This window comes from Anoplolepis gracilipes, chromosome 1 (assembly GCF_047496725.1).
Source record: "Anoplolepis gracilipes chromosome 1, ASM4749672v1, whole genome shotgun sequence".
NCBI lineage: Eukaryota > Metazoa > Arthropoda > Insecta > Hymenoptera > Formicidae > Anoplolepis > Anoplolepis gracilipes.
In genome coordinates, this window is record NC_132970.1 from 6,194,243 (window position 1) to 6,212,025 (window position 17,783).

The 17,783-nt window shown below is 34.3% G+C and overlaps 2 protein-coding genes across 18 annotated transcripts in view; one reads left to right on the forward strand and one right to left on the reverse strand.

Moving 5' to 3' along the window:
* The window catches only part of Rg (A kinase anchor protein rugose), a 310,256-nt gene that overhangs the window by 279,146 nt on the left and 13,327 nt on the right, over positions 1–17,783 (forward strand). For all 17 annotated transcript variants that reach the window (XM_072900570.1, XM_072900545.1, XM_072900597.1 and 14 more), the window contains 3 exons: positions 11,320–11,437; positions 13,650–13,752; positions 16,852–16,967. In XM_072900570.1, coding sequence (XP_072756671.1) covers positions 11,320–11,437; positions 13,650–13,752; positions 16,852–16,967 — 337 coding nt within the window. The remainder of the gene's footprint in view (positions 1–11,319; positions 11,438–13,649; positions 13,753–16,851; positions 16,968–17,783) is intronic.
* LOC140667578 (protein mab-21) lies at positions 110–2,587 on the reverse strand. The gene has a single exon (XM_072895661.1). It carries the CDS (start codon positions 2,163–2,165, stop codon positions 1,065–1,067), a length of 1,101 nt encoding a protein of 366 aa, XP_072751762.1. The 5' UTR covers positions 2,166–2,587; the 3' UTR covers positions 110–1,064.

Genomic DNA, 17,783 nt, shown 5'->3' on the forward strand with positions numbered 1-17,783 from the left:
TTGTTTTTATAACAGAATTTTATACAGAACATTGACAAACTTTTGAAGAATATTAAAAATTGAAGACATCATATGTCTCTGAGAAATTACCTTTTTATTTTATTGCGGTTATAATTATAATATTCGTTGTTTGGTAATTGAAATGAAATCATTATTATCACACTAAACATTTATACTAGATATTCTATTTCGACAGAATTAATTCGACAGAATTTGTATTCAATGTATTGCAACGTGACGCATTATAATAATTATCAAGATATGCTATATATTTAATATAATAACTAGTTTCACGTAATAACTATCGTAATATTTATCTTACAGCAATACAAATTATTTGGAGTAAAGCATTCATATACATATATTATTTTTTAGAAAAACTTCGCAACTTGCCAAAATCTAAGACGGAATTATCGTGCTGTACGTATATTTCATAGTATGTTCAAATTGTTAAATTAATCATACCTTTCTATTTTAGGTATTTACAATTCGCACAAAGTCTATTTATCTATCTGTATGAATACTACTCTCACTAATGAATCAATCTATTAAATAATAAATTTTATTTTATTCCTATAATTCGCTAAAGTATAAAGTTTTATTTCTACACTTAATCGACAAAATTTTTGACCTTTTTGTAAATAATACAATTTATTTTAAGAAAAACAAAACATAATAGTTTATCATGAAAAGGAATACGACTAAATATTTAATTAATAATAACAGATTTATATTAGAATTTAGAATTATTTAAATATTTAAAGAAAAATTAAATACGCGATTATTTACTCAAGAATTATTATTATTCGAATCATTATTAATTAAATCATGATTGCTACTAAAAGAAAACGAGTATAAATTAAAATGGCTTACGTATTAAGAATTATTTGTAATAATGCACTATTTCTAAGTCTCCTCGACATACAAGCATCCATTAAATAATAATTAACTGTTCGTGTATAGTATCGAGTAAACACGTATGGTGGTAATAACGTCTTGTTACATGTGTCATCGAGCGATTTTTCGTTCTTTATTAACGCATGTTTTTGTTGAGATAGAAAACGCTAAAGTTTCTCTAGCGCGCGGCTGTTTGTGAGTAATTCCCTCGTAAGTCTCCAAACTTGTTTCGCAGCATTCTCCAGACCACTAGGCGATTTTCCCTTGAAAAGATCGAGATTGGGAAGGAAGTAATGCGGACATCGTCGACATTGCAGGCAGGAAATCAACTGCAGAAAGATGCCGTTGATGCGATCAGCCAGGCATCCCTCGTCCCACTCGGTCTCGAGGGGATGCTTCTCGCATTCGTGCAGTAGTAGTGTCTTCATGTGGTAGCTGGTGACCGGATTCCCGGGTAGATCGAGATGTCGGTCCCTTAGGGTTTTTAATATACTGAGACATTTTCGGCGACAGCCGCCCTGTAGCAGCCTGGTTTCTGCCTCTGTGAATGACAGTACCCAGGCGTCGCCTTCCATCGCCGATTGCTTGCCCTGTAGCGCCACGCTCTCCTTCGATAGCAAGTCGAAGCCCTCCGTTTTGACTTCTGCCACCAGGTTCGGATGCGGCCAAGGGATGTGCGGTATCGGCCAGTGAGCGGCAGATCGCGGCCACACGCCGGAACATTTAAATGCCGGTGTGATTTGTACGACATATCGCTCACGTATACGCAGCTTCACCTCGGTAGTATCGGCAATCATCTTTACCGAGTCTCTGTAGTTACACTTGTCGCAGGCCTGCGCCACTAAGGTCTGAAATCGCGAACGTATCTTTCTAGCCGACAGATAGCCAGACGCGGTGATGAACTCCACCCAGAGGGACATTGACCTTTTGCGTCCGTCGCTGAGTTTCAGCACGGCACAACCCGGCAGGGTACCGTCGTCGACGAAGTTAAAGACACCCATCTGATTCAAATAGAGGACCACCTCAAATTCACCCGGCGAGATCACTTCAAGGCCCTCGTAGCGGCCGTTGCATTCGGTCAGGGAGGAGATAAAGCGCGGCTCCTGCACCTCGACTTCCTTCAGCACGTCTTGTACGACCTTGCATACCTCTCGTATAGTCTTTTGCACCTGACCCATGCGAGCCTGCACCCGTTCGGCGTAATATTTGTTCATTTGATACAGCATCTTGGATGGGCCACCCATGATGTCTTGTGGAACCAACATCATGACGAGACTGTCCGTTTCCGACGATCCTGAAGATGTTCTTCCACCTCGAATGAACGAGCCTCATTCTCTCATATGCATATTCACTCACGGATCAACATACTATCGGTGTCGTTGTTATTATCGTCAATCATTTTTCCGTGCATGATTTTGACGGCGCTAACGCTACGTCGATTTACGAGTCAGGGGTAGTACGGGGGAGTGTACGAAACTCGCCGTCTTAAAAAAGGTCGCCGGAATGGGTTACGGATAAACGAATCGTGCGTGCCTAATCGTGCGGCAGGTGTTGTACGTGCAACGAGGTATCGGCTCGAGGTATCCGGCGCGCGCGACGACAGAGAGAACGCCGCTGACCACCGGCTGGTTCCACTTCTGTTGTAGTTGTGTTCCTAAAGTCCCGCCTCCAGAAAGACAGGGTCACATGGAGCGTGCGCGTTGGTACCACGCCTCCCTGAACCTTTCCTCCTCCACTGCTCCTTCTGGTCCGCACCGTCGCTATCGACAGCGATAAACTAAGCTATGCGGGTTGCGGAATCGCATGATGGTCACTAGTAAGTCAATTTGTAACGTGTTGATTTTCGGGATATTTCAATTAAATTATTTTGATTTTTATAAAAAATTGCGAATTTTTTAATCAATTAAAATATGAAAATTATGCATTACATGCCACACTAAGACATTATCATGATCATGCATAGGTCTTGATCATGATAATGACGATAATGATGATGATGACCGTGTTAGAGCAGAAATATTATTTTATTATCTACTAGACTATTTAAAATTCTTTTAGATTAACATTTATTTATTAATTAAGACATTGTTACATAAGGCGGCAACAAATTAATATTTTGCAAAATATGTTTGCAGTTATTTATTGTATTCAAATCAGTAGTTAGTGTTACTTTCACATGCCATGTACATTGGTAGTTGAGACATTCTTCACAAATGGGTGAACTCGATTTCATGGTACGATAATTCCAGACACGACCAAGTGAACAGATACGATAATGCTCTGTTGAAAGGATCATTTGAATATTGAACATTGACATGTGTATGTGTATGTGTATGTGTGAAAGATGGAAAGTGTCGACGAATATTTCCCTACTCTCATTCGTGCACGCGAACATAAGTATACAGCTTCAATTTTGATGAGATGCACACGCACATGTACATACATATACGTATATACACTCACATCCGTAGAGGCAGGTGTGCGCGACGAAAAATAGCTTACAAACACGAGATACTAAAGAACTTCCCTTTTATACTACGATCGTAAAAACTCACGCCATACAAATATCCACCGAAGAGTACCGATCGACTAGACGGATACGTTAGATATTCAGCGCGCAAGATTTCACCGATTAGAACCTCCGTATCTTCAGGAAACATCGTTTTCCGTTCGTTGGAGCTTTTCAATCCTTCACTTATAGAAAAGAAAACAATCATTGTTGTCAACATGTATGCAGAGATATTTTTTTGTCCGTCGATGTGAAAAAAAGCCATGACATTTTTTATGACTTGTTAAATTTTTTCATTTTTAAATATAAATCTTCGTAATACAATCTTGAATTTTATTAAACACTTAGAGAAATAGCGATACTTTTATTTTATTTTATTTTATTTGCTTTATTACGTCGTTTATCATCGTCTGGCTCGTTGTTTATGCTCCGATTGCAAAAGCTGCGGAGCGAAACGGCGAGTTATGCCAGAGAGTCGCGCCACGTTCAATTCGTGCTCCTCGTTCGTGGATAATCGAATAAAGCTCGGGAATCCAATCTACTCCAAGTTGGAGTGGTAGATTGGTACCCGGTGGTCCCTACTTCGCTTTCGTTAATACGACTTGATTCATGAGCCGAGCACGTGTGTCGTACTCGCGCTCTCTGTCTCGCTCTCCGTATTTCGCTCTCCCATCTTGCGTCGGTGAGTCGAGGGGTCAAACGTTCTGCTACATCAGCCCTCGCATTAAGGCAGAACTCGGGCTCCTTCCGCCCTAAATGTGCCTTTCATCATCCCATTTCGACTTAATTCGTTTATCATCTGAATTATTTGTACACCGATGTTTTCGCAGCCTTGTTGGAAGATGATACTCTGCGAAATCATCTTTCGTTCTATTGGATCCTAGAGATCTACTACTGAATACCTGAAAAATGCAAAATTTATACATAACAACTCGAATATAAATTTGCTCTAATGTAAAAATAATATTAATTTAAAAAAAATCAGATTTACCGAGTTTTTAATGATTGACGATGACTCATAATCATCATTGTGCAAAAAAGAGCAAATTCGGGCAATCAATGCACGCCAAAATATTTCGCTCGGTATTGTGTACGTACAACAGACGTAAGAGCACTTTTGGTTTCCATTGCGTGCACTCTCGTGTTTCCATTGTGTAATATTTCTATCGAGGATTGTGACGTATCTTCTAGGACGGTCGCTCTCGTCTATGCAGACGGCACGCCGAGTCGACCTTGTAAATCAGCTCGAATGAACATCTCCGTGTAATCCCGAATAATCCGGGACTCACTCGTTGAGCTTCGGCAGCCGGTAGAAAAACGATGGATGCCTTGGAGTACGTATTTCACGGTTTCTTTGTCAAATGGCATGGAAAAAAGATCATTCGAAATGTTGAGATTTCATCTTGAAAAAAATCGCTCCAATCATTACGTAAATCCATCACTGAGAGAAACGATCCGCGAATCGTCTGTTCGAATAATGTAGAATTTGTTTTGAAAGAAGCACTCTATATTTTTTATTAAAGATCTCGAAACGATCACATTACATATATCCGGTCACATTAGTTGCGGTAGAATTAATATATATCATAAATACTTGAAGTAGTTGAAAACTAACATTTAAACGTCGACCGTTTACAATGTAATTATTAATAGCAGCGATGACTGTAATCTCCTTAGCGTATACGGACTAGTTTAGACGAGTCATTTGATGCGACAGCCGGCTTGCTCGCTTGCATCTGTTTTACCGGAAGTAAGTCACATTAACTGCTATTTTATGATACCTGGGAAAAACGCGGATACGCGGGTTAATTAAATGGGAAAACATCGTTCTTCGCTATGTATTGGGCATCATTAGCTTCGTCGGTTCATTGCTACCACGTTCTATCCATCTTTCGTGCTCGTCGGCGATTTCCTCGTTACGCACGTGAAATATATACATGCGATATGCTTTTTATTTTTTTTTTTTTTTTTGTTCTCTTTGCGGCAAATTTAATGGAACGAGTCACGCCGTGCAGCCGCCCTTTGTGCATTACATGCCGCGGTGCGTTATCTCTCAGCGATGCTGCGGTAATAAAGGTATGAGAACGCGCACGTGTCACACATAACTCATCGTCGCTTGGGATCGCCGCGATGGTACGCCGAATGTCTCGAGCATTAGCTGCCACATCCGCGGAAACAGATGCCGTTCGTTTCCGTCAGTGAGATGATCTTACGATCGAGTATGATTTTGAAAAATTCGATGTCATTTTTACTGTGATTTACTTACAACATCGAATTTGCATTATTTATATCTCCATAAATTTTTTAAATTTTTTGCAATGTTTTAAAGATGCAAGATATAAATTTAAAATAAGATGAAGAAAAATTAATTCAATACGCTGTTCAGGGTGTATACTCCCGGGAAAAACCTGCAAAACCTGGTATTCTCAAAGAATTTTATTATACCTTGAAAAATCATGGAATTCTCATGGAATTTCGTTAGGATTCAGGGAATTTAAAAAAATGTCAAAGAAATACTTATTTAAAAAATTTTTTATAAAAATTAAAAAATTTAAAGTTTAAAATCTGCTTAAAATATATATTTTTTCTTTATGTCTATATAAAATTGTTTAAAATATATGTTTTTTGTTTATGTCAAAAAATGATGCGCTAAAATAAATAAACTTATTTTAGAATTGCATCTAAAAATATTTTAATTTTACCTGGAATTTTGAACAAAAATATATGGAAGATCCTTGAATTCTCAGGGAATTTTTTTACAGAATTTGAGTATACACCCTGCTGTTAAAATGTTACAAAGATACGATTTCTACACTGTTTCATACATCGTTTTATTCAAAATATTTTAAACTTTTTTAATAATTATAAGCTCTCTTTTACACCATATCAATCTAATTTGTTAAAAAGACGGACATAAAATAAATAAGTTGTATGTAAAATGGGTAAACAATTGAATGTGAGATGTATACAAACATATGTAACATTTTCTTTCACCAATCATTCATGGGTTATACTTTACTTTGCCGTTTGTATCGTGATTTGAAGAGAATCAGCACTCGAAACGGGGAGGGTTCTCGTAGGCGTCCAAGTGAGCCCGACGAGTGGAGCGCGGCGGGTCCATTATTGTCCGGCGCTTAATCTGTTTGTTGTATACCGCCGGGCTGCTAAGTGGTATCCCATTCTATGGTACCCCTACGGTGTACGTAGGAGCGGCAGCAGCGAGGGGGCCTCCTTGCGAACGCGACACATGTTGTTACATCACATCGCCCATTGTCGTCGCGATGCAACCCCGGAGCTCTGCTGCGTCCGAGACGGTTTCGGTTGGTGAGAGATGAGCACGCAGACATGGGGAGCTCTAATCGCGTATCACTTGACACTCCACGACTAGGACCTCTCTTTAACCGCGTGTGGTCTTCGCTACTCGGTCGCTGGTTCGCTTTGGGACGTGTAAACGTATTACTTTTACGTTTTCTCGTATACGATGCGCATTTTGAGATGCAATCTCACAAGCAAAATGCCGAGAGATGAATATGTTACGTGTATACATATACATATAACGGATTCACGCAGAAATATCTTGTATTTCTATTGTAAATAATAATCATGTAATATTTTATAAATGTTTTATTTTATTTTATTTTATGTAGAGAAAATTGTATTGTCAGAGTTTTATATTTCTTACATGCATAATTATTATTCGTTTATCAATTTTTTTATACTTCATATTTCCATATTTTATGATAAATAATGCACATATTTCACATAAAATATGTATTTTTTTATATATGTCAAAGGAGAGCTATTTAATGATTATGTTAACTAAAACACACATGAATATCGTAGTCGCAAAATTCGATTTGGAAGGAGGACCATAGATGATTTAAAGGACAGTAGATGTTTCGTTGATTAATGTGATCGCAACAAGAAGACGAAACAATACGTTGTCCGCATGGGTGCATGGGGGTTAAACAACGGATGAGCCTAATCCTTGACAAGATTTAATGTAGAGTACGTGATATATCTGTAACTGCGGTAGCAGGTATCAAAATAATGGATTCTAAGCCACGACGCGGCTGTTATCAATCTTGAACAGTGTTTGCGGAGAGCTTGCGCAGATCGCCCTAGGGGTTGGCTTTGTGCGTTCGCTCCCCGACTGGTCTCCGATCTTGCGCGTTGTGTTCATCGCGCACGACGTTTTCAGTAAGATCGCCGCATGATTTTTAAAATCGTGAAATCAAGAACAAAAAAAAATATATTTCATACCTTACAATAATTACATTCTCTTTAACAATAATTGCAGAAAGCGTTAGATCCGTGTTGCTCCCTCCAATTCTCACTGACACTCGATGCTTGTTACAAATGACATTTGTAATCCCGACGAGAGTCCAAGCTGCTTACAGATTTGTAATTTTAACATGCGTGTGACACATCATCGTTAGCATTTAATATGCGATTGATGATTCAGAATGTTTTGACATATTTTTTTTCTTTGCTAATGATGTTGAGTTATTTTTCACGCTTATCCGGCATCATCATCATGCAATTTACTTTGATTTACCACGACAATATTTTTGCATGAAAATATTAAAAAATAGTAATAAATTTAAGTAAAAAAACTTGAATTATAATAAAAAATTTCATTAAAAAATAAAAATAAGCTACGAACAAGAAACATTGTTGATAAATAAACACATTGTTATATAACATTAGTATTTATTTGTTAACCATCTTTTCTGCTCATATTGATCTATTTGAATTAAATAAAAAATAAATTAGTATAAGGCAGAGGAATATTAGATTCGGGAAATTAATTTCTTTTTCGGAGCTGTATGAAAGTATGTACCACACTTTATTAGTAATACACTGTAAAAAAATTTCTTATAAAATTACAATTGTTATAGTAGGTAATAGTAGGATGATCTATTAAAAATATATTTACATATATCAGTAAATTTATAGATAAAATTATGATTTTATGGTAAGTATGCAGTTTGCACAAGTAAAGTTACATGTTAAAATTAAATTTTTAGAATTGTGTTTGCAATAATACATTTTGTATTTGTATTTGTACAATTTAATCACAAACGTATTATGTATAAATTTTATTACATAATAGTGAATAAATATATGTATAAAAATATATCTTATGTCAAATGTCAAATTGAACCAAGAATTCTTAATTTAAAATTAATGCTATGTAAGTAACCTAAATGATGAGTTACATATGATTGTAAATTTATAATTTCTTTTATATGTATGATATTATTTATGTAAAAATCTATATCTATAACTATTATCACACATTATGTACAAAATAATGTACATTTACATTAAAAATATAAATTATACTTTTAATCTTATAATTTTTCGTCAAATATAAAGAATTATACGCAATAAAGAATAAAGGAACTAATTTTTGTAAAAGTATATAAATTTATACGTTCATTAATAATGTAATTGTTATATTTATTAATTATTAACAATGGTTTGTTTATTAACTGAAATATTTATTAGAAATACTCGTCGTTTTGTTTTGTTAAGATGATTATATTTCTTTCAAACATTTTAACATTTATTTTAATATTCTTTTTTTTACAAATTTTATATAATAAAATATTAATTCCATAATTGTCATTTTCTTAAGGAGTAGTTATGAAACAGCTATCAAAGGTTAATACATCTAATACACTTCGAGATTTATGAATTTGATATTGCGCAAAGAATTTTTAGCATTTTAAAATATAAAATCAATAATTAATTTGTGTTGAATTAAAGTAAAGATTAGCTTTGTTGAATATAATCTAATTTCAAAATTGTAAATATTATCTTATATTAAACTAATAATGTATATACATATATAATATATTATATATGATGTGCGTTTGAATTTTTATTTTAATTGGAATTTTGCTTGCTATTGTTATAAAATTAATGAAGATATTTGTAAAACATACACTTAACTAAGGGTTGATCATTAATTTAAGGGTGATCAAAAGCGCTTTCAAATTACAGAATAGAATCATAAACATGATTATTTAGTACGATTATAAACACGATTATTTAATATCTTTTTTATATCTAAGGATTTTAATACGTTAACATAATTTAAAGATATATTTTTATAAAGAAGGTATTAAAATATTAATTCCGTAATTGTCATTTTCTTAACGAGTAACTGCTGAAACAGCTATGTCAAAGGTTAATATATCTAATACACTTCGAGATTTATGAATATGACATTGCGCAAAGAATTTTTAGCATTTTAAAATATAAAATCAATAATTAATTTGTGTTGAATTAAAATAAAGATTTGCTTTGTTGAATATAATCTAATTTCAAAATCGTAAATATTATCTTATATTAAACTAATTTTTGTTATAGTGAATCTACTATGAAAATTTTAGAATATTTTTGTTTATATATTGTTGATATTATTGTTTGTATATTGTTGATGGTATACAAAAATTCATGAAAATAAAGATTTTAATTTTCCAGGACAAATCTTATTTTAACTCACAAATTAATTATGAATTTTATATTTTAAAAGTACTTTGCGTAATGTCAAATTCATAAATCTCAAAATGTATTATATGTATTATATGTAGTAGTTTTAACATAAATGACCTGCGTAGTTCTTCCTTAAACGAATCAACTTAATAGGAAAACAAGTCTAGTTATCTATTAATTTTGTATTTATTCAAATAATTATAGACAAGCAGCTCACAGATTCGGCATTCTGTGTGTCTAATTATTAATTATATTCCGGCAATATCATAATTTCTATATGAATCGATATTGAGATACATACATTCGAGTACGCTATTGCATCTTTTTTTCTTTTTTTCTTTTTTGTCAAAGCATAGTTGACAAAAATTAATATTAAGATGTTTTTGAGTACCGATGTCGACTTTGATAAGTCCAACATGAATATGTTTCTATGTGTGATTACGTTTACATTTACAATAGTCATGCTTTTATCGCAAAGAACGGCTTTTAGAGACCAATAAGGTCTTATCTGCAAGATTGCAGATAAGACCTTATTGGTATTTTTCGATCATAGATTTTTCGTAATCAGCTGAATGGATTCATTTCGGCGGATTATTTCGAGGATAATTTCATTGGCCGGGTGTAAGGACATCGTGGCGGCACGATGCGTCCTCATTAAGAGACAAAAATTGAAGACCTTGTTAGGGGTGGTAAATCGGGATCCTTTATTTTATCCCTCTTCTTCTTCCTTTCTTTCTTTTACCATGTTCGCCGATCTTTTTCCTTCCATCCAGTTCGTCCTCTCGCCAAATCTTGTTCTTTTTGTTCTCCACCTCTCCCTCTTTTGCCAACGAGATGTTCACGACTCGGTCGAGAGCGCAAGTCCATGAGGTCCTGGGATCGATTCTCGGCTCAGCAGGGGAGGCTCCTCCTACCATGACGGCCATCTTGCAACCGGCAAGTCTCACTATATCACATCACACTTCACTGCATCGAAGTTGCATACTTATATCCAGCCATGCACTCATATCCTCGGACCATCCCGTTTTGGTCCCCAATCGGCATTTCCCTAGTGATGTTTATGCACGCCATTATATCTTTGTCGGAAAATGCTTGTTTAATTAAAAAATGATATTATTGCAATGAATAATTAATTGCTAAGTTATATAAATATTTTTTAATTTAGCATTTTACAGAAATAATAGTAAATAATTCAAGACAAGATCTCCACAAATATCATTTTCGTAAAATGTATAAAAGTGAACTGTTACGTATATGAAAAATAAATTTAATATTATAAATAAATAAAATTGCAACACAGTTGTAATACTATAGATAAATGGAAACCAGTATAGTTATTTATTTATTTTTTTAAGTTTTGATCTGAAAGGATTGATAAAAAAAGCGCATTTTTATTTTTGTTACAGGTGCTGAAGTATTGCGACCATTTACACGGAAAATGGTACTTTTCCGAAGTACGCGCAATCTTTTCGCGACGTTACCTCCTGCAAAATGTGGCCATCGAAATCTTTCTCGCCAGCAGAAGTAAGTAATTCTTCTTATTGTTTTGCTCGTCCTCAATCAGCACGCCGCTTTCGAGAGTGCATTCCGTTTCTTGTTCAAACTCCGATCCCTTCTGCCTTATTTCGCGCGACGAAGACACGATTTAATCTGGTGAATAGCGGCGGAATCCTGAGCTCGCCGCAAGGTGTGCGCGTGCATTACTTTTTACATAATAAATATCTCGCCCGCATTACGGTGTGCCTTTTTCTAAAAGATTGGTTTATTATTCAATCTCATAATACGCATCTGCTGCCGTTGCTATACTTTGCACAGCGTTACATAGTAAATGTAATTTAATATAATAAAGTTTGATACAGCTCTATAAACACCATCATATTTAGTTAATATAAAGCCGCGAAATTTATATATATATATATATATATATATATATAATATTAATTTAAATATTCAAGATGATAAAATTTGACGTGCCAATTAAATCATTAAATTCGCATCGACGTATTAATTATTAATGACATTTTTGTTAACAAAACTTGGTTCATTCCCGAGGCAGAGCGTCGTATCCTATAACATACAAACGCGAGAGAATTATTTATACCTGTCTCTCGAGGACTATCCCGCTGATTATTTCTCCGGGCGCAGATAAATTCCCAGGCGTTCTCCGATTCTAATCTGATCTCGACTTTCGATGCGTCGCGCGTAGACGTTTGCGGTGGAATGTCATCCCTGCGAGGAGCCTTCGTCGTTCATTAAAAAATCAGTTGAAATGCGCGTTCGTTAACTCGATGTTGGAGAACACGTCGGATCGCGTCTCTTCTCGCGATAAATCTTCGAACAATAAAATCGAGAATAAGTTATTTTATAATGAGGTCGCGATGTAATTTTCAATCATCGAACCATCATGTGTTTCTACGGTATGTTTGTCCAAAATTACTAACTATGTATGAAAAGATTTTCTCGTTTTCGAACGTAGTTGCTGTTAATTTTACAAGACAGTCCTCGCAAAATTACCGCTTTTTGATGTGTTATCTTATGTCCGCTCACATATCTTGCATTATCGGATGTTCGAAATGTCATTGTGAATAAAAAGTTTTTACGATAAAATGTATTGCGTTCAATGCTGGAGCATCTGCACATGTTGGCAATATGCGCAATATACCAGCATGAATTTAAAGAAGAACAGCTGAAGAGGAAGTGTAATGTGAAATACTTTAGACAAATATACATATTATAAGAAATATCATAAAAATTTAATTTATATAAAGATGTCATAAAAATGTGTAAAGATATCGGGATCAGAAAAATCGATTTAGATTACTTAAAAATGCTTAAACGATATTTATTAAAATTATAAGAATAGACCAACATCTTCTATTTGTTTAAAAGATAGAAAAATATCGATATTTTATAAAATAAGAACATTTGATTACGTTTAATTTATTGTACATTTATATCGAGGGTTTCAAAACATAGGAGTGTGTCCTCAATTTTTTGAAAAATTAGATATTAAAGCATATGAAAATTTTCTATATGTTTTATCTTATAACAGAGCTGCGTACTAATTGGCCTAATAATTATAGAAATAAATACAGAAATATTTAGATGTATCAAATGTGAATTCTCTAAACTGGTTTTTCTCATCCCTGTAAAGTTGCGATTTTGAACTTACGCCTCTATGTTATGAAATTCTCGATATAAGAGTGAAGAATAACTCTTTTTCATTTTTAATGAAAATTAAATTGCACATATTACTTTTGTATGCAAACAATTCGATAAATTACAAGAAAATATTTATGATTAACGTCGCATTTAAACGCATTTTAAACGATTGAGTCTTCTTGCTTTCTAATATCATTTGATAGAAACAAGCTAATCGAGTCTAAAAGTTGATTGCAAGTGTAATTATTATACAATAATTTACACAATATTATACTTATTAATTTATCATTGCAGCATGTATCTTAATAATCTTATATCTTAATATTATAATTATGATTAAATAATAGTAAAGTCTTATAGCAGAAGATTTATAATATCGTTTTATATCTTTGTTATAAAGTCTTCAATAAACTATAACTTTTTATCATTCTCGTAAATATATGTCAAACTTAGAAATTGAAAAAACTAGATTATAAGAACAAGAACTCCCCCTCATTCATCCTCTAAATGATTGACAATAGTTAGAAAGTCAGATTCTCTTATAATTCGCCGTTTAACACCTTTTTGTCCACAGCCTCGATCCTGTTTGCGTTCTCGGACCAGGCGACGGTGAAAAAGATGATCAAGGCGCTACCGCGAGTCGGCGTTGGCATCAAATACGGGATACCCCAGACTAGGTAAGCGATAACTGCTTAGAGACGCGAGGAAAGAAGCGCTTCTGTCATTCCACGGGGATCCGAGGATTTCAGAGTCTGTTCCCAAACATGTTCGTCACATTCCCCCGTTTCTTTGTCCTTTTCGGTAAAGCGATTCCACTCAGGGACGGATTCTTTCAAGAAGTGCTTCTTTCTACAAATATTTATCATTTTCGAAAACTACAGTAGCACATAAATATTAATGCGAGGATAAATTAATTAATAAAATGAGAATCAGTTAATGGATAAGAAGAAATTAGAATAGATAATATTATTAAGTAATATTTTGGCGTATTACTTTCGAACGTGATAATAAATAACCTCTGTCGCTAAAATAAAAGATAACTATATTTATGCACAAAGTATTTTTTACAATACTTGAATTACATATGCTGCATATTTATTTATTTGTATATTCTATATTTCTGCTACTCGTAAAGATGTTTTTTGCTTAGCATAGAATTTTTCTACACACGATATACGAAATAATGTATTATTTATTAGAACATATATTATCATATATATTATTAGCACATACATTTGCTAGGCATTACTAGGTAATGTTAGGATACTATGCAAGTATCACTGAATTTGTAAACTAAATATACATTGAGGAAATCAAACAATTTGTATGCAGCAACTGCGAAGTTTTTATATTTGTATGTCGCAACTCTTCATATATATTATATATTTTCATATATTTATTTTATATTACCGATTTGTATACTTTTCTTATAAGACATTAAATACTTATTGCATCTGAAAGAACGAAAATATGATAACATAAGCAAAAATAATGAAAGACAGTAAAAGTGCGAAATTCGTCCCTGCAAAACGTTGTTCTTATATCGTGAACATCCGAACAGAGAGAGATCTTTGCAGGATACCAAGCCTCCTATAGGTCGGCGGCGACAACAGAGGTTCGCGTATCCTTGCTTTAACTCATCCATTAGAGTTCTCCTGTATACGAGATAGTCGGCGAGAAGGATACATCGGCCATAAATATACGACGGCGAACTATCCGACGTTTCTGATCTTGAGCAGAGAATTCCTGGCTAAGAAAAAAATAATCAATCAGTATATAAACTGTGAATCTGCACGTCGTAATGCTGCAAAAATAAATTCACAGATAAGAAGAGCTTTTTAATTAATATTTAATTATCGCATTATATCTTTGATATTATATCTTGAAGAAACATTATATTTATCGTTTCGTTAATTTAAAAATTTCAATTTAATGGAAGTTTAAAGCAATATATAGATAAGCATAAAATTTTATCACAGTTTAATAATTAAGAAATTATTGAAATGTGTGTGTTAATATTAAACTGTATATAAAAACTGTAATATCGTGCAAATGTTGGAAATTAAATCATTGGGTCCTAAAAAAATTTTTTTATTAAAATTTGATGAGACATAAATATAAAATGGTTACATAAGAATATTATCTATTTCCACATATCAAAGCAAGTTAATAAGAATTCTTTATCATTATATATAATAATGTATATGTATTAAAACTATATACTAATTCATGACGAAGTGCATTACTAATTCAAGGCGAAGTAGCTTAATTAAATATAACATTTTACTCTTTACAGACTAGTAACCACACTTCTCGATATGAAGTTTGATGATTCTCCCAAAGCTATTACGTAAACTAATTTATCGTCATACCGAGAAGTGTGGTTACTAGTCTGTAAAGACTAAAGAGTTATATTTAATTAAGCTACTTTGCCTTGAATTAATAATGTACTTCATTATGAATTAATATACAGTTTTAATTGGTAGAAGATTATACTATGATTATTATTTACAAAAAAAAATGCGAATTCTTCTACACAACGGCAATAATCTCAAAGCATATAATTTTGGTATAAAACATTTTGGCATTTATATCTGTATTTATTAACTTCGTCATAAATCGATAATAATTAGGCATTTCCTTTAGCATATCAGTTACATGTTAATTTACATCTACTGGCCTTGCTGCGAACATTAATCTACTCCACAGGCAGCGCGAATAGGATGTAGAATTTTATAATCGAATTTCATCCAAGCGCGAAACAACTCGTTGTAGGTTTATATACTTCACATACATTTATTCCAATTATGTTCGTTTATTCTATGGAAAAATTTAACAAAAAATATACTTGAGATCTTTTCACATTAAGTGGAGAAGAAAGAGAAAGAGATTATATCTTAGCAGTTATGCTTCAAGAATTACAGCCGGTACACTTCGCCGATTGCCGATTGCAATGAAAGTTTTCACGCTTGCATGAAATTTACGCGAGATGTGTTTCAAGGGTTGAATTTATGTGTCCGGTCGTCATCGTATGTGCTCTTTTAACGTGTTCTAAGGATGGACGCCCGTTAAAGTCTCCGTATAAATTCTAAATCAACGATCTCCGCGTTCATAAAGTCGTGCGACGAGTTTTATGGCGCGAACGCAAAGTGCGGCGAACGTAATTGCGATCTTATGAATTGAGACCGACTGCCGTCTTAATTGCGTATCAAAGCCGATGCAGTACTCGTTTGATTCGGCAATTAAAACGCGCGGCGAGATGCGGAGCAGCGACACGTCTCGCACTGTGGTCTGCAATTTGGCATGCAATTATGCCAGTTTCGTGCTAAACTATAAGTCCTGCAGTCGTTTTGATTATAGATATTTCATTGTTGGCACGTGCAGCACTTAATTGCATACATATGTAGATGCTCTTATTTCCATGCGCCTACGTAATCTTTTATACTCGGTTTAATGACTAGATGTTTTCCAGATGCAATGATAAAAATGGATGAAGAAATAAATTGAAATTTTATACTAATTATAATTAAGAAATAATTGAAATGATGTTAACGATGGAAGAATATTGCTATCATTATCATATGATGACAAAGTTGAGAAAACGATCGAGCAAATGTGCCTATTTGCTTATCGCTTTTATTAAAATTGAATATTAATTAGGCAATTGAAAAATTATTATACTTGTGTTACTTTACATTAATTATACATGAATATTTTAGATTTGAATATATTATTATGTGGATATTATAGTTCGCGAAATCTGATTTAATTTACAGACGAGCATCGTTGATGTCACCGCGACAATTGATGAGAAGCTCTAATATGACTCAAAAGTGGCAGCGTCGAGAAATATCGAACTTTGAATATCTAATGTTCCTGAACACAATTGCCGGTAAGTATTGTTTTTATATAGAAACATAACTTTCGATTGGGAGAAGTAGTCTACTGATTTTGTTCGAGTACCGATAGAGAAGTTTCGAGTAGCGAAGATGTCGGGTTTTTTATGGTTGCACACGGGCGGATAGAGACTGTCGCGCCGCATTAGGGATGTTCTCAATCAGCCCTGTGTTCCGTTAGCTACCCCATGCGAGTAATCCCAACCTCGTGGGCCTTGGTAATCCTCTCCCAAGGGACCCACCACCGCCCGTCTACCCTACTTGGCTGAGGGCGAAATGGAGGCGCGTCTTTGTTTCTCTTCGGTTTAATATCCGCTCCCTCGCGCGCTCATCGAACCAAATCACGAAATTCGAGATGCCGCCGTCGTCTCGTGCACTTTTTAATGGGACAACCTGAACGCCCTTTCACAGATCACGACGGAGCCCAGTCAAGCGCATCGCCATGGTATTCCAATCACCTTGGTTTTTTTTTTTTTTTTTTTTTTTTTTTTTATCGAAATACGTATTTTTCTCGAACGCAACACTTATCGAAGATTTAATGATATTTACGCGCAATATAAGTTTACTCATATTGTACTTTTATTATCTCGTGCATGATGGGATAATTTATCTTTAACTTCAAGGAAAAGAGGATTCAATGCGCGCATCATTTGTCTTTTATATTACACGCGGCAAACTTAGGAGAAACAAACGTATCATCAAACGATTCTCTTCACGTGCCGCGAGGTTCATCGACTCCCGGGAGTGATCGATCTCTCACTGCCTTCCTCTCCCCAGGCAAAGTTTCTTCGATAATAATCGTCGGTGCGCAC